Genomic DNA, 21730 nt, shown 5'->3' on the forward strand with positions numbered 1-21730 from the left:
GTGATTTCCAGAATACATTGTTAAGTGAAAAAAACGAAGTGCAAAAGAGTATCTATAATATGCTATCCTTTGTGTAAGAAAGAAGGGGTTATAAGAAAATGGACACTATCTGCTCATTTCTGCAAAAGAAATACAGGAAGGATATTTGAGAAATGAAAGAGACTGCTTTCCTACAGAGAGTGGGTAGGAAAGGGCTGGAGAACAGGGTGGCATGGGAACAGAAATGAAGAGGGAGTGTATAGCTCTGCATTAAAGCACCAGAGTAACATTTCACATGCCAAAAAGTGAGGGAAAAATGTAAGTAAACCAAGACACAGGGGGGGAGGAACCCAAGTGGAATACAAAAATAATGAACCTAACTACATTACAAATAAGTAACATAGCCACACTGAAAAGAACTACCCCAAATAACTTTTAAAAATACTACTTTGGGCCAGGCGTGGTGGCTCATGCCTGCAATCCCAGCACTTTGGGAGGCCAAGGTGGGCAGATTACAAGGTCAGGAGTTTGAGACTAGCCTGGCCAATATGGTAAAACCCCATCTCTACTAAAAATACAAAAAAAAAAATTAGCCAGGCGTGGTGGCAGGCACCTGTAGTCCCAGCTACTTGGGAGGCTGAGGCAGGAGAATCACTTGAACATGGGAGGTGGAGGTTGCAGTGAGCCGAGATCGCACCACTGCACTCCAACCTGTGCAACAGAGCGAGACTCCATCTCAAAAAGAAAAAAAAAAAAAACTATTTTGACTAGAAACTCAAACGCTAAATAAAGATGACAAAAAGCACTGTATAGAAGTCCTGTACTCTAGCTAGTAAATGTGTTTATTACAGGGTTAGCAATTTTGAAATTACTTTATTGGCATTGGATAAATAAGTAAATACACTGTAAATAACAAGAGCTAAGTTTCTCACTGTTTAAGAAATAAGCTACAAATACAGAAAAGGGAGAGGCTACAATGAACCCAGTGGTGTTGGATTAGAATTTTTAATACATATCCAGACAGAGATATAGAAATATATAAAGATATGTATGTGTGAGTTACTGTGTGTGTGGGTGATACACATACACACACACACACACACACACACACACACACACACACATATATATATCCTAGCTGTGTCCACTAAGGACAGTGGCATCCTAGTAGCAAGATTACACTTATCACCTAGAAATTGGTTTCTAAATACCATTTTCCCTTGAAAGGAATCTGGACTCCATGGGAAGCAGCTGATTCAGGGAAGGAGTAGGGAAAATACAAGATGAGCCTCAAAGACTTCACAGGCCAAAAACTTAGAAAGTTCTTGTAACATGAGGGCATGTCAAAAAGACAAAGGCATACACCTGAAGGACTTCCTGTTGGCCAAAGCTGGAATGATTTAAGCAATAAAATAAATAAAAAACAGCACTGGATAATCCACAGAATAACGTAAATGCCTATTAGTCTACCCATATCAAAAACAATTGAGTAAATAAATAGCCGAGAAGGGAAAGGACTTCCTTACAGTTGAATTCTAATTAACAAATGCAAAAGGAAAGAAGGAAATGCATTAAGTAAATACCACAGTAAAAATTATTGCGGGCAAGATCTAATAATAGATGCTAAAATTAGGAGGCAAAAGTTTAAGGAGAAACTGGATGTTTGCACAGCCTCAAACTATCTTCCCCAAGATTCGTATTAATTGTAAAGAGAAAAATAGTAACTTTACAGTGGATAAAACCATCGTAATCAAGTGACAAGGTTAACAACAGCAGTAATGGGACACAATACCATGAACCCTCCTCCGTACAACGTACCAAGACGGCACAACATCACTTCTGCAGTACTCATGCCAAAAATGCGCACCCTGACTCTAACCGTAAGAAAATGTGGGACAACAAAATAACTAACCAATAATCACTAAGTGTCGAGGTCCTAAAAGACTGTCAAAGTGTCACAGATTGGAAGAGAGGAAGGAAACACAATAACTAAATGCAATGTGGGATCCTGGGTTAGATCTTGCAACAGAAAAAGGATATTAGTGGAAAAACTGGTAAAATGGAATAAGTTCTATAGTTAACAGTACTACACCAACGTTAATTTCATGGCATGCTAACTATACTAAGATCATTAACAAGCTTAAGTGAAGGATGTATATGAACTCTATACTATGTTTTTGCAACCTTTCTGTATGTCTAAAACTATTTCAAAATAACAAGTTTTTTAAAATGAAAAAAAAATATTTTGCATCCCTAATGTGAGAGAAATACTGATCTAAACCAAATTGCCTTCTCACAACCTCAACCCACTGTTTCTAACTATTCTCCTTTGAGCAACATAAAATGAACAAAGCCCCTTGTGTATGAGATAAACATTCAGATATTTGATGATCATTCTCAGACACTTTGGAGGCTTGTTCTCTCCAACCAAATATCCCTAGTCTCTCTCACTATTCCATTTCAAAGATGTTCTTCAGACTCTTCATATCCTAGACACCCTAGTCCAGTGTTTCTAAATTGCCAATATCCCGCTTAAAATAAACCACGCAAAATACTTTCAATGCCATGTAACTAGCAGAGTAGAATCACCACTTGCCACTGTGTTTGCACAAGAGAAACCCACACTAGGTCAACAGCCCCAGCAACCACATCACACACACGTCCATGCGAGCTCACCTCCCCTGCAACCCCCTCAGCTTCTCCACACAAACGTACTCTCATTCCTGGGGCTTATTAAGTCGTCTTTGTCTTCCTCTTTTTCTTCTTTTAATTTAACTGTAGGCTCTCCTATGTACACTAGTTAAATCTGATTTCCATGGAATATGTATTTGATTTGTAGCATATCAAAATATATTCAATCCTTATTCTGCCATATATTACAGTAATCGTATTAATCATCCTTAGGACTTTTGCAAATAATGCAGCCTTCTATGTCTTCACCTAAGTTGGACGACAGTTTGAAGAACTAAGACCAAGGCTTTCAATCTCTGGTTATTCAGGATCTGCTCAATCCTTACAGTGCAAAAGGAGGTGTGTTATGTTAAAACTGGTTTGCTGTCAACTTTCAATCATCTGGATTAAAGGGGAAAAGTGGAAATATTAAGTATTCCCCACATAATTTTACAAGTTTCAATTTTCCCCCATCAGTAACACCATAGTCGGCTAATAGCAATAATATTATTTCCCTTCCTCTTTTCTCAATAACACAGGACTTACTCAAAAGGAAAGCAAACAGGCATGCATGAATATGAATGAGAACCTGTACTTTCTGGATGAAATTTACAACACTTATGAAACTATATTCTACACCTTTTCTGTGTGGTTGAATGGCCCTTGGCACATTAAGGTCAGCAGACTTGTGATTATCTGCAATGAAAAGCTGACATTCTTCAAGGGGCGCAGGGGGCTGAAGGGCCAGGGTCCCGACAGCCTGTAGTAGGAGAAAGGAGAGCCAAGCCATACTCTGCCACCAAGGCGAGCAGAGCGTGGGTTCTACTAGAGAATGTGAGGATGACATCTCAGTGGCACTCAGCCAGCACAGTGAATTAATTTATTCATATTTTCTGTTACTTACTGTGGATTATTGAGAGCTGACCACATACGATATTGATCTATACACTTACTTGGGAAATAGTTCAGTTGTCATGGATTGGCCTGGACCAAAGAAAAATGACTGCCACAGAGGCATTTACATCTGGGGCTGCTTATGTTGAACGAGAAGATGTGTCAGCCTTCGCAAAGGCAGATGAAGGCTTATGCCAAGCTAAAAATACACTTGCACTATATGAACGAAATGAAAATCCTAAGTATACACAAAGACCCCATTACATAACAATAACTAGAATAGATCAAGTGACCAGCATCCTCATCAGAGAAAGGTGAAGCAGGAGCGTGGCCGAGAAATAGACGCTGTTTCAAACGATGCTAAATTAAAATAGCAAACAGGGATGGTGCTGCCTCAATGATAGAAACACACGAAGCTGCCACAGGTCTCAGGAAGCCTTGCTGCCTGTCCTGAGGAGGCAAGACCAACCATTTGTTGAGGGGGACTTCTTCCTTTTCTGGAGGTGATGGTCCCAAGTGAGCTTAATGAGTGAAGTGTCTATAAGGGATAGGGGGTTGAAGACCTAACAGTTTGCCAGAGATGAGATTCAAAGCTTTGGTTTCTGTGCTGAGAAGAGCCAGCCCTTATATGAACCAGACAGGGGACATCTCCCCAAAGCCCCTAGAAACACACAGCAGAGCCAGAGAACAGGGAGCAGGGTGAGCAGAGCCCAGCGCCAGCTCTGCCACCGGTGGGGCTCAGCCATGCTGGCAGCCTCCGCTCTGGGCTCAAGAGGAGGGTGGAGAATAGAGAAGAGGCATGGTTCTCTGACCTCTTCAACAGAAAAGCACCACATACTATCTTCAGTCAGCAAAGCAAGAAAATGGCACACTCTTCAACATCAAACACACTGAATTAAGCATATGTATTACATGTGTTAACACGTGAGCGAGCATATGAGTTAAGCAAATATACAGCAAATTAACATACCAAAGGAGCTGGCCAGGTGCAGTGGCTCACTCCTGTAATCCCAGCACTTTGGGAGGTCAAGGCGGGTGGATCACTTGAGATCAGGAGTTCAAGACCAGCCTGACCAACATGGTGAAATTCCGTCTCTACTAAACATACAAAAAATTAGCCAGGCGTGGTGGCATGTGCCTATAATTCCAGCTACTCAGGAGGCTAAGGAAGGAGAATCACTTGAACCCGGGAGGCGGAGGTTGTAGTGAGCCAGGATCGCGCCATTGCACTCCAGCCTCAGCAACAAGAGCGAAACTCCATTTCAAAAAAATAAATTAATTATTTAAATAAAATACCAAAGGAAATCATTAGAAATCAGTAATGCAATTAATAAGTCCATAAGAAAATATATTTTATATAAAATAATCTAATCTTTCATTTTGAAGGTATTTTGAGAATTTTTATTGACTAATGGCCCTTATGCCGAAGATCATTTGTAGTGTAAGTGTATAATGCTGGGGTAATTCAGTCCTTAGGTACCAGGAACAGTCAGCTGAGGGAGGTTTCTTTGGTTCAGTTTAGTTCAAGTCCTACCATGATAAAGTTACTTCTGCAGGATGGAGCAGCTGATACAGATGCCCATTGGTCTGAACACAGAACAGGTAATGCTGGATGGAACAAGATTAAGAAGGCGCCACAGATTGCCATTTAGAAAGAAAGCATTCTTTCCATCAAGTAAAGATTCCTTTCCTATGACATTTTCATTTGGAGAATGACCTTGTACTCTTAGGAGGTTTCTTTCTATGACATTTGGTACTGCATCAGCTAAGGAGGGCCAGAAGTTAGGATTCTCACACTGAACTCCTGCATTACCAGGGCACACTGGGGCTTTACCAACAGGATCTTAACATCTTGATACTGTGACCTTTTTTAAAAAAGACTCCTCAGCCTACTATGCTCGAGCTTTCAGTCCACACTCTTGACCAAGTCTAGCTTGGCAAAGAGAAGGCAAGTTCTGATATGAGCAAGCCAACACTCAAAGTAAGAGGGCAACTGAATTCTAGGGGAGTGAGTTATCTTGAGATAATGGAGAAGATTAAGGAAAAACCACTCTTCTACTTTGATTCTGAAAAAGACATAAATGAACACACTGGACTTGTTGAGGATTAATTTTAGGCTTGCAAGGTTTACCAAGCACACTGTAAACCTAAGTTATAGTCCTGAATAAATTAAGGATCTTAAGGAAAGCAGTTATGCGCATTTACTTGCAACAGGCAGAGCCTAATAAATGTCCTTTGCATTTATAGAAAACTAGTTCAGATGTTTCCACGTTTGTTATTTCATTTGATCCTCACAATAATCCTGTGACAATGGAGGGATATGGAGTTCTATTTCTATTTTATAGATGAGGAAAAAGAAGTAAAAAAAAACCTTAGCCAACTTGCCTGAAGTCTGGTGATATGAAATGACTGAGCTGGGTCTTGAGTCTGCTTTCAGGCTAAGTGGAGAAATAAGACTGAAAAATACAACTAAAGAAGCACTAGAAACTAAACAATGTATAAAAAAGACTTCAAAACTTAATATAATAGAAACTTAATATACAGCTCCAGTAATCAATATGGTATTGGCATAAGGATCAACATACAGGTCAATGGCACAGAACTGAGAGTCCAGAAATGAACCCTTATATTTATGGTCAAATGATCTTTGACAAGGGTGCCAAGAAAATTCAATGGAGAAAGAACAGTCTTTAGAAGACATGGTGCTGACACGATTCAATATCCACATGTAAAAAGATAAAGTTGGCCTCTTGACATATATCATGCACAAAAATTAACTTGAAATGGATCAGAAGCCTAAATGTAAGAACTAAAAGTGTAAAATTTTTAAAGGAGAACATAGGGAAAAAAAATCCTTATGATCTTGGAATAGGCAAATATTTCTCAGATACAACACCAAAAGAATGATCCCTAAAAGAAACAACTTGAAAATTTGGATTTCATCAATATTCAAAGGTTTGGGGCTTCAAACAACACCATTAAGAAAGTGGAAGCTGGCAAGATGGCCAAATAGGAACAGCTCCAGTCTGCAGCTCCCAGCAAGATCAGTGCAGAAGGTGGGTGATTTCTGCATTTACAACTGAAGTACCTAGCTCATCTCATTGGGACTAGTTAGACAGTGGGTGCAGCCCATGGAGGGACAACTGAAGCAGGGTGGGGCATCGCCTCACCCGGGAAGCACAAGGGGTCACGGAACTCCCACCCCAGCCAAGGGAAGCTGTGAGGGAGTGTGCCATGAGGAACGGTGCACTCCAGCCCAGATACTATGCTTTTCCCATGGTCTTCGCAACCCACAGACCAGGAGATTCCCTCGGGTGCCCACACCACCAGGGCCCTGGGTTTCAAGCACAAAACTGGACGGCCATTTGGGCAGACACCAAGCTAACTGCAGGAGTTTTTTTTTCATACCCCAGTGGCACCTGGAACACCAGCGAGACAGAACCATTCACTCCCCTGGAAAGGGGGCTGAAGCCAGGGAGCCAAGTGGTCTAGCTCAGTGGATCCCACCCCCAAGGAGCCCAGCAAGCTAAGATCCACTGGCTTGAAATTCTCACTGCCAGCACAGCAGTATGAAGTCAACCTGGGATGCTTGAGCTTGGTCAGGGGGCGTGGGGCAGCTGCCATTACCAAGGCTTGAGTAGGCGGTTTTCCCCTCACAGTGTAAACAAAGCCTCCAGGAAGTTCGAACTGGGTGGAGCCCACCACAGTTTGACAAAGCCACTGTAGCCAGACTGCCTCTCTAGATTCCTCCACTCTGGTCAGGGCATCTCTAAAAGAAAGGCAGCAGCCCCAGTCAGGGGCTTATAGATAAAATTCCCATCTCCCTGGGGCAGAGCATCTAGGAGAAGGGGCGACTGTGGGCACAGCTTCAGCAGACTTAAACGTTCCTGCCTACCAGCTCTGAAGAGAGAAGCGGGATCTCCTAGCACAGCACTCAAGCTCTGCTAAGGGACAGACTGCCTCTTCAAGTGGGTCCCTGGCCCCTGTGCCTCCTGACTGGGAGATACCTCCCAGCAGGGGTTGACCGACACCTCATAGAGGAGAGCTCCAGCTGGCATCTGGCAGGTGCCCCTCTGGGACGAAGCTTCCAGAAGAAGGAACAGGCAGCAATCTTTGGTGTTCTGCAGCCTCTGCTGGTGATACCCAGACAAACAGGGTCTGGAGTGGACCTCCAGCAAACTCCAGCATACCTGCAGCAAAGGGGCATGACTCTTAGAAGGAAAACTAACAAACAGAAAGCATCAACATCAACAAAAAGGACATCCACACAGAACCCCCATCCAAAGGTCACCAACATCAAAGACCAAAGGTAGATAAATCCATGAAGATGAGGAAAAACCAGCGCAAAAAGGCTGAAAATTCCAAAAACCAGAATGCCTCTTCTCCTCCAAAGGAACACAACTCCTTGCCAGCAAGAGAACAAAACTGGAGAGAGAATCAGTTTGATGAATCGACAGAAGTAGGCTTCAGAAGACGGGTAATAACAAATTTCTCTGAGCTAAAGGAGCATGTTTTAACCCAATGTAAGGAAGCTAAGAACCTTGAAAAAAGGTTAGATGAATTGCTAACTAGAATAACCGGTTTAGACAATAACATAAATGACCTGATGGAGCTGAAAAACACAGCACGAGAACTTCATGAAGCATACACAACTATCAACAGCCGAATCGACCAAGCCAAAGAAAGGATATCAGAGATTGAAGATCAACTTAATGAAATAAAACATGAAGATAAGATTAAGAAAAAAGAATGAAAAGGAATGAACAAAGCCTCCAAGAAATATGGGACCATGTGAAAAGACCAAACCTACATTTGACTGGTGTACCTGAAAGTGACAGGGAGAATGGAACCAACTTGGAAACCCTCTTCAGGATATTATCCAGAAAAACTTACCCAACCTAGCAAGACAGGACAACTTTCAAATTCAAGAAATACAGAGAACACCATAAAGATACTCCTTGAGAAGAGCAACCCCAAGATACATAATCGTCAGATTCACCAAGATTGAAATGAAGAAAAAAATGTTAAGGGCAGCCAGAGAGAAAGGTTGGGTTACCCACAAAGGGAAGCCCATCAGACTAACAGCAGATCTCTCAGCAGAAACCCTACAAGCCAGAAGAGAGTGGGGGCCAATATTCAACATTCTTAAAGAAAAGAATTTTCAACCCAGAATTTCATACTCAGCCAAACTAAGCTTCATAAGTGAAACAGAAATAAAATCCTTTACAGACAAGCAAATGCTGAGAGATTTTGTCACCACCAGGCCTACCTTACAAAAGCTCCTGAAGGAAGCACTAAATATGGAAAGGAAAAACTGGTACCAGCCACTGCAAAAACATACCAAATTGTAAAGACCATCGACACTATGAAGAAACTGCATCAATTAATGGGCAAAATAACCAGCTAGCATCATAATGACAGAATCAAATTCACACATAACAATATTAACCTTAAATGTAAATGGGATAAATGCCCCCAATTAAAAGACACAGCCTGGAAAACTGGATAAAGAGTCAAGACCCATCGGTGTGCTGTATTCAGGAGACCCACCTCACCTGCAAAGACACACATAGGCTCAAAATAAAGGGATGGAGGAATATTTACCAAGCAAACGGAAAGCAAAAAAAGCAGGGTTGCAATCCTAGTCTCTGATAAAACAGACTTTAAACCAATGAAGATCAAAAAAAGACGAAGGGCATTACATAATGGTAAAGGGATGAATGCAACAAGAAGAGCTAACTATCCTAAGTATATATGCACCCAATAGAGGAGCACCCAGATTCATAAAGCAAGTTCTAAGAGACCTACAAAGAGATTTAGACTCCCACACAATAATAGTGGGAGATTGTAACACCCCATTGTCAATATTAGATAGATCAACGAGACAGAAAATTAACAAAGATATTCAGGATTTGAACTCAGCTCTGGACTAAGCAGACCTAATAGACATCTATAGAACTCTCTACCCCAAATCAGCAGAATATACATTCTTCTCAGCACCACATTGCACTTATTCTAAAATTGACCACATAATTGGAAGTAAAACATTCCTCAGCAAATGCAAAAGAACGGAAATCAAAACAGTCTCTCAGACCACAGTGCAATCAAATTAGAACTCAGGATTAAGAAATTCACTCAAAACCGCACAACTACATGGAAACTGAACAACCTGGTCCTGAATGACTAATAGGTAAACAACGAAATTAAGGCAGAAATAAATAAGTTCTTTGAAACCAATGAGAACAAAGATACAATGTACCAGAATCTCTGAGACACAGCTAAAGCAGTGTTTAGAGGGAAAGTTATAGCACTAAATGCCACAGGAGAAAGTGGGAAAGATCAAAAATTGACATCCTACCATCACAATTAAAAGAACTAGAGAAGCAAGAGCAAACACATTCAGAAGCTAGCAGAAGACAAGAAATAACTAAGATGAGAGCAGAACTGAAGGAGATAGAGATACAAAAAAACCCTTCAAAAAAAATCAATGAATCCAGGAGCTGATTTTTTGAAAAGATTAACAAAATAGATAGACCACTAGCCAGACTGATAAAGAAGAAAAGAGAGAAGAACCAAATAGACACAATAAAAAATGATAAAGGGGGCCAGGCGCGGTGGCTCACACCTGTAATCCCAGCACTTTGGGAGGCCGAGGCGGGCGGATCACGAGGTCAGATCGAGATCGTCCTGGCTAACACAGGTGAAACCCCATCTCTACTAAAAATATAAAAAATTAACCGGGTGTAGTGGCGGGCACCTGTAGTCCCAGCTACTCGGGAGGCTGAGGCAGGAGAATGGCGTGAACCCGGGAGGCGGAGCTTGCAGTAAGCCAAGATCGTGCCACTGTACTCCAGCCTGGGCGACAGAGTGAGACTCTGTCTCACCAAAAAAAAAAAAAAAAAAAAAAAATTATAAAGTGGATATCACCACTGATCCCACAGAAATACAAACTACCATCAGAGAATACTATAAACACCTCTACACAAATAAACTCGAAAATCTAGAAGAAATGGATACATTCCTGGATACATATACCCTCCCGAGACTAAACCAGGAAGAAGTCAAATCCCTGAATAGACCAATAACAAGTTCTGAAATTAAGGCAGTAATTAATAGCCTACCAACCAAAGAAAGCCCAGGATCAGACAGATTCACAGGCAAATTCTACCAGAGGTACAAAGAGGAGCTGGTACCATTCCTTCTGAAACTATTCCAAACAACAGAAAAAGAGGGACTCCTCTCTAACTCATTTTATGAGGCCAGCATCATTCTGATACCAAAATCTGGCAGAGACACAACAAAAAAAGAAAATTTCAGGTCAATATCCCTGATGAATATTGATGTGAAAATCCTCAATAAAATACTGGCAAACTGATTCCAGCAGCACATCAAAAAGCTTATCCACCACAATCAAGTTGGTTTCATCCCTGGGATGCAAGGCTGGTTCAACATACACAAATCAATAAATGTAATCCATGACATAAGCAGAGCCAATGACAAAAACCACATGATTGTCTCAATAGATGCAGAAAGGGCCTCTGATAAAATTCACCAGCCCTTCATGCTAAAAACTCTCAATAAACTAGGTACTGATGGAATGTATTTCAAAATAATAAGAGCTATTTATGACAAACCCACAGCCAATGTCATACTGAATGGGCAAAAGCTGGAAGCATTCCCTTTGAAAACCAGCACAAGACAAGGATCCCCTCTCTCACCACTCTTATTCAACATAGTATTGGAAGTTCTGGCCAGGGCAATCAGGCAAAAGAAAGAAATAAAGGTATTCAAATAGGAAGAGAGGAAGTCAAGTTGTCTCTGCTTGCAGATGACATGATTGTATATTTAGGAAACCCCATTGTCTCAGCAAAAAATCTCCTTAAGCTGATAAGCAACTTCAGCAAAGTCTCAGGATACAAAATCAATGTGCAAAACTCAAAAACATTCCTATACACCAATAATAGACAAACAGAGGGCCAAATCATGAGTGAACTCCCATTCACAATTGCTACAAAGAGAATAAAATACCTAGGAATCCAACTTACAAGGGATGTGAAGGACCTCTTCAAGGAGAACTACAAACCACTGCTCAAGGAAATAAAAGAGGATACAAACAAATGGAAGAACATTCCATGCTCATGGGTAGGAATAATCAATATCGGGAAAATGGCCATACTGCCCAAAGTAATTTATAGATTCAATGCTATCACCATCAAGCTACCACTGACTTTCTTCATAGAATTAGAAAAAACTACTTTAAATTTCATATGGAACCAAAAAAGAGCCCGCATATCCAAGACAATCCTAAGCAAAAAGAACAAAGCTGGAGGCATCGTGCTGCCTGACTTTAAACTACACTAAAGGCTACAGTAAACAAAACAGCATGGTACTGGTACCAAAACAGACATACAGACCAATGGAACAGAACAGGGGCCTCAGAAATAACGCCACACATCTACAACCTTCTGATCTTTGACAAAGCTGACAAAAACAAGCAATGGGGAAAGGACTCTCTATTTAATAAATGGTGTTGGGAAGACTGGCTAGCCATATGCAGAAAACTGAAACTGGACCCCTTCCTTACACCTTATACAAAAATTAACTCAAGATGGATTAAAGACTTAAACATAGGACCTAAAATCATAAAAACCCTAGAAGAAAACCTAGGCAATACCATTCAGGACACAGGCATGGACAAAGACTTCATGACTAAAACACCAAAAGCAATGGCAACAAAAGCCAAAATTGATGAATGGGATCTAATTAAACTAAGGAGCTTCTGCACAGCAAAAGAAACTATCATCAGAGTGAACAGGCAACCTACAGAATGGGAGAAAATTTTTGCAATCTCTCCATCTGATGAAGGGCTAATATCCAGAATCTACAAGGAACTTAAACAAATTTACAAGAAAAAAATAAACAACCCCATCAGAAAGTGGGTAAAGGACATGAACAGACACCTCTGAAAAGAAGACATTTATGAGGCCAACAAACATGAAAAAATGCTCATCATCACTGGTCATTAGAGAAATGCAAACTAAACCACAATGAGATACCATCTCACGCCAGTTAGAACGGTGATCATTAAAAAGTCAGGAAACAACAGATGCTGGAGAGGATGTGGAGAAATAGGAACGCTTTTACACTGTTGGTGGGAGTGTAAATTAGTTCAACCATTGTGGAAGACAGTGTGGCAATTCCTCAAGGATCTAGAACCAGAAATACCATTTAACCCAGCAATCCCATTACTGGGTATAAACCCAAAAGATTATAAATCATTCTACTATAAAGACACATGCACATGTATGTTTATTGCAGCACTATTCACAATAGCAAAGACTTGGAACCAACCCAAATGCCCATCAATGATAGACTGGATAAAGAAAATGTGGCACATATATACCATGGAATACTATGCAGCCCTCAAAAAGGATGAGTTCATGTCCTTTGCAGGGACATGGATGAAGCTGGAAACCATCATTCTTGGCAAACTAACACAGGAACAGAAAACCAAACACCACATGTTCTCACTCATAAGTGGAAGTTGAACAATGAGAACACATGGACACAGGGAGGGGAACATCACACACCCACACACTGGGGCTTTTCAGGGGGCAGGGGGCTAGGGCACAGATAGCATTAGAAGAAATACCTAATATAGATGATGGGTTGATGGGTGCAGCAAACCACCATGGCACGTGTATACCTACGTAACAAACCTGTACATTCTGCACATGTATCCCAAAACTTAAAATATATTAAAAAAAAAAGAAAACGAAAAGACAAGCCACATTCGTGGAGAAGAAATGTTTACAAATCATATATATGATACAAGTATCCAGAAAAAATATATATATAAAATTTAATTTTTTTATTTTTTATTTTTTATTTTTTTTTTTGAGACAGAGTCTCGCTCTGTCACCCAGGCTGGAGTGCAGCGGCATGATCTCAGCTCACTGTAACCTCTGCCTCCTGGGTTCAAGCGATTCTCCTGCCTCAGCCTCCCAAAATGCTTGAATTACAGGCATAAGCCACTGCACCCAGCCCAGAATATATTAAAAACTCAACTTGACAAAAAGACAACACAATTTTTTAAAGGAGCAAAAGATGTGAAGAGTAATTTCCCCAATGAAGATATATGAAAGGTCAGTAAGTATATGAAAAGATGCTCAACATCAATACTACAGTGATGGCCAGGCATGGGCGCTCATGCCTGTAATCCCAGCATTTTGGGAGGCCGACTTGGGAAGATCATTTGAGGCCTGGGTTTGAGACCAGCCTGGGCAACATAGCAAGACTGCACCTCTACAAAAAAAGTAAAAATAAAAACTGCAGTGAGATACTGCTCCGTATCTACTAGAATGACTATATATGAAGATGTGGACAAAATGGATCCCTCATATGTTGGTGGTGGGCATGTAAAATGGTGTAGCCACTTTGGAAAATATTTTGGCAGTTTCTTAGAAAGTTAAAAATAAATTTACCATAGAAACCAGCAATTCCAGCCCTAAGTATCCATCTAAGAGATATGTTCACACAATGATCGGTACCTATGTGAATTTTCAGAATTTTCTGCACTATTCATAACCAAAATGAATGGATAAACAGAACGTGTTCTATTCACACAATGGAATATTATACAGCCATAAAAAGGAGCACACTACTGATCTATGCTTTATCTGGATGAACCTTGAAAACATGATGCAAACTGAAAGAAGCCAGCTGCAGGAGACCCTATCAGGTATGACTCCTTTTACAAGAAAGTTCCAGAAAAGGCAAATCCAGAGACAGAAAGTCAGTCAGTGGTTGCCTGGAGCTAGGGATGTGAACAGAGTGACTACCAATGGCCAGAGATTTTTCTGAAGTGAAGAGAATGAAAACTGGGTGGTGATAGTTGCACAGCTGTAAATTTACTAAAAACCACTTAATTACACACTGAAAAAAAAAAAAACTCTAAACCTGGCCAGGCACGGTGGCTCACACCTGTAATCCCAACACTCTGGGAGGCCCAGGCAGGAGGATCACTTGAGGCCAGGAGTTCGAGACAAGCCTGGCCAACATAGGGAAACCCTGTCTCTACTAAAAATACAAAAATCAGCTGGGCATAGTGGCACGTGCCTGTAATCCCAGCTACTCTGGAGGCTGAGACATGAGAATCACTTGAGCCCAGGAGGCGGAGGTTGCAGTGAGCTGAGATCACACCACTGCACTCAGGCCTGGATGATAGAGGGAAGCTCTGTCTCAAAAAACAAAAACAAAAAAAACTCTAAACCTAAATAACATGGTCTTGATAACTGCCAAGAGAGAAATCTAAAAAGATAGTAGCTATGTGATGATAATGAAGGGTGACCATGTGGCACGCTGATGGCGTTTTCCCCAAATGAATTATAATTTTCCCTAAACAAAGATGTTTTGAAAATACCAACAATTTTATGCATTTGCTTAATCCTCCTTTCACCAATTCTCAGTTAAACACACACACACCCTCACATGTCAGTCAACCAAAAAGCCTTTCCTGAATACCTACTATGTGCCCCACTCAGTTCTGGGCACTTGGTAATTAAAGAACCAGAAGCCAAGGCAGAGTCCTTCCAGGGTCAGTGCTGGACACAACAGACACCTGAAGAGGTGGCTAACCACAGAAAATGGCCTCCTTGCCGATCCTAACCTCATTGTGACTTTCTGTGTCATATATAAAGAAACCTGCCAAAAATTAGAAATGATTGGCTGGGCGCGGTGGCTCATGCCTGTAATCCTAGCACTTTGGGAGGCCGAGGCGGGTGGATCACTGAGATCAGGAGTTCAGGACCAGCCTGGCCAACATGGAGAAACCCCATCTCTACTAAAAATACAAAAATTAGCCGGGCGTAGTAGGGCACGCCTGCAAAATCTCAGCTACTAGGGAGGCCGAGGCAGGAGAATCACTTGAACCCAGGGGGCGGAGGTTGCAGTGAGCCAAGATCATGCCACTTCACTCCAGCTTGGGCAAAAGAGGGAGACGCCATCTCAAAAAAAAAAAAAAAAAAAAAGAAATGATTGAGTGTAGGCATAACTGGCAGGGTGAACACCTGTATTAGGGTTGTAACCAAAGATGAATTATCATTGATCAATTTGCTATATCTACATGGGAGGATAGTGGAATCTCATTAAACTGAGTATAACAGATAGTATAATATAGCTCAACAGATTGTTTCCAAAATACAAAATGGGTGAGAGAATTAAATACCTTGCTTCTTGAGGAATGGGTGATAATTATTTAGAAGGAGAAGAGTGACCACAGAAGGCAAAATGAGGGCTTCTGTCAGGGGCTGCATCATCAGCTGGTTATTTACTAGGTTCTCACGGCAAAGATCTTACTCAGCAGATGAGCTACAAAATCTGCAACCAATGGGGTAAAACAAGGAAATTTAACTCTGAATCTTCTTCTTCTATTTTATTTATTTATTTATTTTTTTGAGATACAGTCTCACTCTGTTGCCCAGGCTGGAGTGCAGAGGCATGATCTCGGCTCAGTGCAACCTCTGCCTCATGGGTTCAAGTGATTCTCCTGCCTCAGCCTCCTGCATAGCTGGGGACTACAGCCGTGTGACACCATTTTTGTATTTTTTGGTGGAGACAGGGTTTCACCATGTTGCCCAGGTTGGTCTTGAACTCCTGACCTCAAGTGATCCGTCCACCTCAGCCTCCCAAAGTGCAAGGATTACAGCCACCACGCTCAACCTAATTTTTTTTTATTTTTTCTTTATTTTTTTTTTTTTTTTGAGACGGACTCTCACTCTGTCACCCAGGCTGGAGTGCAGTGACGTGATCTTGGCTCACTGCAACCTCCGCCTCCCGGGTTCAAGCGATTCTCCCACCGCAGGCTCTTGAGTAGCTGGGATTACAGGCACGCGCCACCACACCCGGCTAATTTTTGTATTTTTAGTAGAGACGGGGTTTCACCATGTTGGCCAGGCTAGTCTCGAACTCCTGACCTTGTGATCCACCCAACACAGCCTCCCAAAGTGCTGGGATTACAGGTGTGAGCCACCGCGCCCGGGCTTCATTTTCTTTTAAACTCTGACCCAAACTGTATTACCCAACTTCCTCTTTGGGCCAATCTGGACCAACAAGATTTACTCTCCTGCATGAACTGACCAAAAATGGACAAAATAGGGCCAGGCACAGTGGCTCACACATGTAATTCCAGCACTTTGGGAGGCTGAGGCAGGTGGATGACGAGGTCAGGTGTTCAAGACCAGCCTGGCCAACATGATGAAATCCCATGTCTACTAAAAATATAAAAATTAGCGGGGCGTGGTGGTGTGTGCCTGTAGTCCCAGCTACTCGGGAGGCTGAGGCACGAGAATTGCTTGAACCTGGGAGGCGAAGGTTGCAGTGAGCTACTGCACTCCAGCCTGGGCAAGAGAGGGAGACTCTGTCTCAAAAACAAAAACTGCCAAAGAACAGACACAGATGTTAAATTTAGCAGAGAAGAACATTAAAAGAGTTAATATAACTGTATATGTACAAAATATTAAACAAAACATGGAAGATATTTTTTAAAAGATAAAAATCAAATGTTATGAGATCCAAATCAAATGCTATAATGTCTGGGATTAAAAATGCACTGGATGTAATTAGTGGACGGCTAGACATTGCAGAAAAAAAGATTCATGAACTTGAAGGCACAGCAGTAGAAACAATCAGAAATCAAACACAGAAAAGAGATTTTTAAAAGTAGACATAGCATCAGGGAACTGTGGGACAACTATCAAGAAGCTTAATAGATGTGTAGTGGGAGTTGTAGAAGGAGAGGGGAGAAAAGGGACAGAAAAAATGTTGAAAGCTGTAATAGCTGAGGCCGGGCATGGTGGCTCACATCTATAATCCCAGCATTTTGGGAGGCTGAGGTGGGTGGATCACCTGAGGTCAGAAGTTCAAGACCATCCTGGCCAACATGGTGAAACCCCGTGGCGACTAAAAATACAAAAAATTAGCGGGGTGTGGTGGAGCGCACCTGTAATCCCAGCAACTTGGGAGGCTGAGGCAGAAGAATCACTCGAACCTGAGAGGCAGAGGTTGCAGTGAGCCAAGATCGTGCGACTGTACTCCAGCCTGGGCAACAGAGACTCTGTCTGGAAAAAAAAAAAAAAAATCTATCTATTTATCTAGGCTGAAAGTATACCAAATTTGATGAAAACTATAAACCCAGAGATCCAAGAATCTCAATAACCCAAGCACAGAACCATGAAGAAAACTATATGAGAGCACGTGATGAGCAGTTCAAAGCCACAGGTCAAGGGCAACCTTAAAGGCAGCCAGAGACAAGAGATACGTTCAACACTGAGGAGCAGAGAAAGGGTGGCTGCAGATTTTTCATTGGAAGCAACTGTGTCAAGACAGTGGAGCAACATTTTTATATTACTGAAAGAAAAAAACCTATCAATTTAGAATTCCACACACAGTGGAAATATCTTTCAAAATAAGGATAAAATTAAGATTTTTTTGGCCGGGCGCGGTTGCTCAAGCCTGTAATCCCAGCACTTTGGGAGGCGGAGGCGGGCGCATCATGAGGTCAAGAGACTGAGACCATCCTGGCCAACATGGTGAAATCCCATCTCTGTAAAAATACAAAAATTAGCTATGGTGGCAAGCATCTGTAGTCCCAGCTACTCGGGAGGCTGAGGCAGGAGAATCTCTTGAACCCAGGAGACAGAGGTTGCAGTGAGCTCTCTGCAACTCCAGCCTGGTGACAGAGCGAGACTCTGTCTCAAAAAAAAAAAAACTTTTTCAGAATATAGAAGTTAAAAAAATTATCACCAGCAAACCTGTCCTATAAGAAATGTTTAAAAAAATTCCTTCAGGCAGAAAACAAAATTGAGGCCAGGCATGGTGGCTCATGCCTGTGATCCCAACACTTTGGGAGGCTGAAGCCAGGCAGATTGCTTGAGCCCAGGAGTTTGAGACCAGCCTGGACAACATGGTGAAAATCTGTCTCTACAAGAACACACAAAAATTACCCGGGATGGGGTGACATGTGCCTGTAGTCCCAGCTTATGTTTATTGAGGCTTCCTTTATGGCCCAAAATATAATTAGTCTTGGGAAATTTGTATTCTGCTGTTTTTGAGTGAAGAGTTCTATAAATTCCAAGTAAGTCAGGTGGTTCGGTAGTTTATTTTATTATTTTTATTTTTTTTGAGACACTCTCACTCTGCCACCCAAGCTGAAGTGCAGTGGCGCCATCTCAGCTCACAGCAACCTCTGCCTCCAGTGGTTCTCCCACCTCAGCCTCTTCAGTAGCTGGGATTATAGGCGCCTGCCACCACATCCAGCTAATTTTTTGTATTCTTAGTAGAGATGGGGTTTCATCATGTTAGCCAGGCTGGCCTCAAATTCCTGACCTCAAGTGATCCGCCTGCCTTGGCCTCCCAAAGTGCTGGGATTAAAGGCGTGAGGCACTACACTGGCCAGTAGTTTAGTTTACATTTTCTATATCCTTAATAATTTTCTTCATATATCTATCAATTTTTGTGAGAAGATACTGAAACTTACTAATATAATTGTGGATTTGCCTATTTTTCCTTGCAGTTCTATCAGTTTTTGCTTCATGTATTTTGAAGCTCTGTTGTTAGATGCATAAACATTGATGAATTTTATGTCCTCTTGATGAATTGACTTTTTTAATCACTATGAAATCACCTTTTATATCCATGGTAATATTCTTTACCCTGAAATTGACTTTGTCTTTTATTAATATAGCAACTCCACCTTTCTTTTGGTCAGTGTTAGCATGATTTTTTTTTTGCATCCTTTTATTTTTTATCTATTGTATCTTTATATTTAAAGTGAGTTTCTTATAGATGGACTTATAATTGAGTCTTTTTTTTTTTTTAAAGATTGTGTTTCACTCTTGTTGCCACCCAGGCTGGCGTGCAATGATGCGATCTCGGCTCACCGCAACCTCTGTCTCCCAGGCTCAAGTGATCCTCCTGCCTCAGCCTCCCAAGTAGCTGAGATTACAGGCATGAGCCACTATGCCCAGCTAATTTTGTATTTTTAGTAGAGACGGGGTTTATCCTTGTTGGTCAGACTGGTCTTGAACTCCTGACCTCAGGTGATCTGCCTGCCTTGGCCTCCCAAAGTGCTGGGATTACAGGTGTTGAGCTACCATGCACAGCTGAGTCTTGATTTTTTTATTCTCTGCCTTTTCCTTTGGGTATTTAGTTTTATCTCTACTAAAATTAGAAAAATTAGCTGGCACACGCCTGTAGTCCCAGCTACTTGGGGATGCTGAGGCAGAAGAATCACTTGAACCCAGGAGGCAGAGGTTGCAGTGAAACCAGATGGCACTGCTGTACTCCAGCCTGGGTGACAGACCGAAACTCTGCCTCAATAAGTAAATAAATAAATAAATACATACACACTTGTACATGAGGCCAGGTGCAGTGGCTCATGCCTGTAATCCCAGAATTTTGGGAGTCCAAGGCAGGCGGATCACTTGAGCCCAGGAATTTGAGACCAGCCTGGGCAACATGGCAAGATCCCGTCTCTACAAAAAAGTTTTAAAAAATTAGCTGGGCGTGGTGATGCTTGCCTGTAGTCCCAGCTACTCAGGAGGCTGAGGCAGGAGGATCGCTTGAGCCCAGGAGATTGAGGCTGCAGTGAGCCATCATCGCTCCACTGCACTGCAACCTGGGCAACAGAGCAAGATTCTGTCTCAAAAAGAAAAAAAAAAAAAAAAAGCTAGAAAGAAGGATCTTGAATCAACTCATATGACATCAGAAAAAAAAAAAAATTATCGACTTGATTTTCCAGCCCAGGTATCTAAAATGTTGCTCTACCCAAGAAACCTGGTCTTCAGTGAGTTCTTTAGGGAGAAGAATCTCAGCAGAGATGAAAGACTGAGTGGACATGAATCTTTAGGCGTTCTAGGCAGTCAACTTTCAATCTGAAACACATGAGTGTGGCCAGGGTGTGGTAAGCAGGGGCACTTACTGTGTAAAAAGCCGAGCACTGGAGCTGCAGAGTAAGCCTCACCATGAGTTGCAGGATAAACGTAAGCAAGGTCTCTACTCATCATTTCTTCATCTCATCTCCAGTGCCTAGGACAGGGCTTGAGACACAGCAGGCGCTCAAAACGTTGTCTGCCCAATGGAAACGATAAAACACTACTGTCATTGAACTATGACACATGTGACCATGCTAGCTAACTGGACTGCAAGGAAACGCACAGTGATAAGACACTCACATCACAGCAGAGGTGCTTCACTCTGGCCCTGCCCGAGAATCACCTGCAAAGTCACTACAGAGATGGGTCCTGGCTGCTGTGTTTTTCAAAACTTTGCTGGTGGTTATGTGCAGAGTACAGAGCCTCTAGGCTGTGAACAGAAGTAAGAAACTAGTTACCGTTCCTCAGAAACCAAATTCTGGAGATGCCTGTGAGAGAGAAATACACAGAGAGGCAGAGAGAGGACAGAAAACTTGGTAGAACTTGGATACTTTATTGAACTCAATCTGGATTATTAAATCAAAGACTAGGACACAATACAACATAAACAAAACTTTATCAAATTAAGAGGCAATATACACCATGCCAATAAGATACCCAACTCATTATTCTTTGGTAACAGTCAAGAAGTATTGCAACCTGAAGCCTGGCACTCCATTTCAGCAATTCCAACCTGACAGATCATTCAGGGTGTCTTCCATTAAACCTTCCCTGTTCGCTCTGATCAATAATGACCTCTGGCTCCCCTTCCCTGACAGCCCACAGCATCACACTTTTCATCATTTTATGACAGCCAATTTAGGACTTCATTGTGAAGCTTTGTGGGTATATTTTATTTTTACTTTTTTATTTGAGACGGAGTCTCACTCTTTCATCCAGGCTGGAATGCAGTGGTGTGATCTCGGCTCACTGCAACCTCTGCCTCACGAGTTCAAGCAATTCTCCTGTCTCAGCCTCCTGAGTAGCTGGATCACAGGCGTGTGCCACCAAGCCCAGCTAATGTTTGTATTTTTAGTAGAGACAGGGTTTCACCATGTTAGCCGGGCTGATCTGGAACTCCTGACCTCAAGTGATCAGCCTGCCTTGGCCTCCCACAGTGCTGGGATAACAGGCATGAGCCACTGTGCCTGGCCTGCTTTGTATTTTAGTTCCACAAATGCCACATGGGAAGCTGTGCAGCCCTGTGGTTAAGAGGG

General features: G+C 41.9%; 1 protein-coding gene across 10 annotated transcripts in view; it reads right to left on the reverse strand.

Moving 5' to 3' along the window:
• Positions 1-21730, reverse strand: part of C8H10orf143 (chromosome 8 C10orf143 homolog) — a 95244-nt gene that overhangs the window by 64433 nt on the left and 9081 nt on the right. For 2 of the 10 annotated variants that reach the window (XM_063607592.1, XM_063607593.1), the window contains exons 2-5: positions 20775-20904; positions 20522-20670; positions 17543-17660; positions 15770-15921 (exon numbers count right to left, since the gene is read on the reverse strand). The exons of 5 other annotated variants lie outside the window; for them this stretch is intronic. In XM_063607592.1, the coding sequence (XP_063463662.1) occupies positions 15770-15860 (91 nt within the window). In that variant the 5' untranslated portion in view covers positions 15861-15921; positions 17543-17660; positions 20522-20670; positions 20775-20904. Of the gene's footprint in view, positions 1-15769; positions 15922-17542; positions 17661-20521; positions 20695-20774; positions 20905-21730 lie in introns of all 10 variants that reach the window. 3 more of the 10 variants (XM_063607594.1, XM_063607595.1, XM_055093483.2) reach the window with 3 other exon arrangements.

The sequence above is a fragment of the Pan paniscus genome, chromosome 8 (assembly GCF_029289425.2).
Source record: "Pan paniscus chromosome 8, NHGRI_mPanPan1-v2.0_pri, whole genome shotgun sequence".
NCBI lineage: Eukaryota > Metazoa > Chordata > Mammalia > Primates > Hominidae > Pan > Pan paniscus.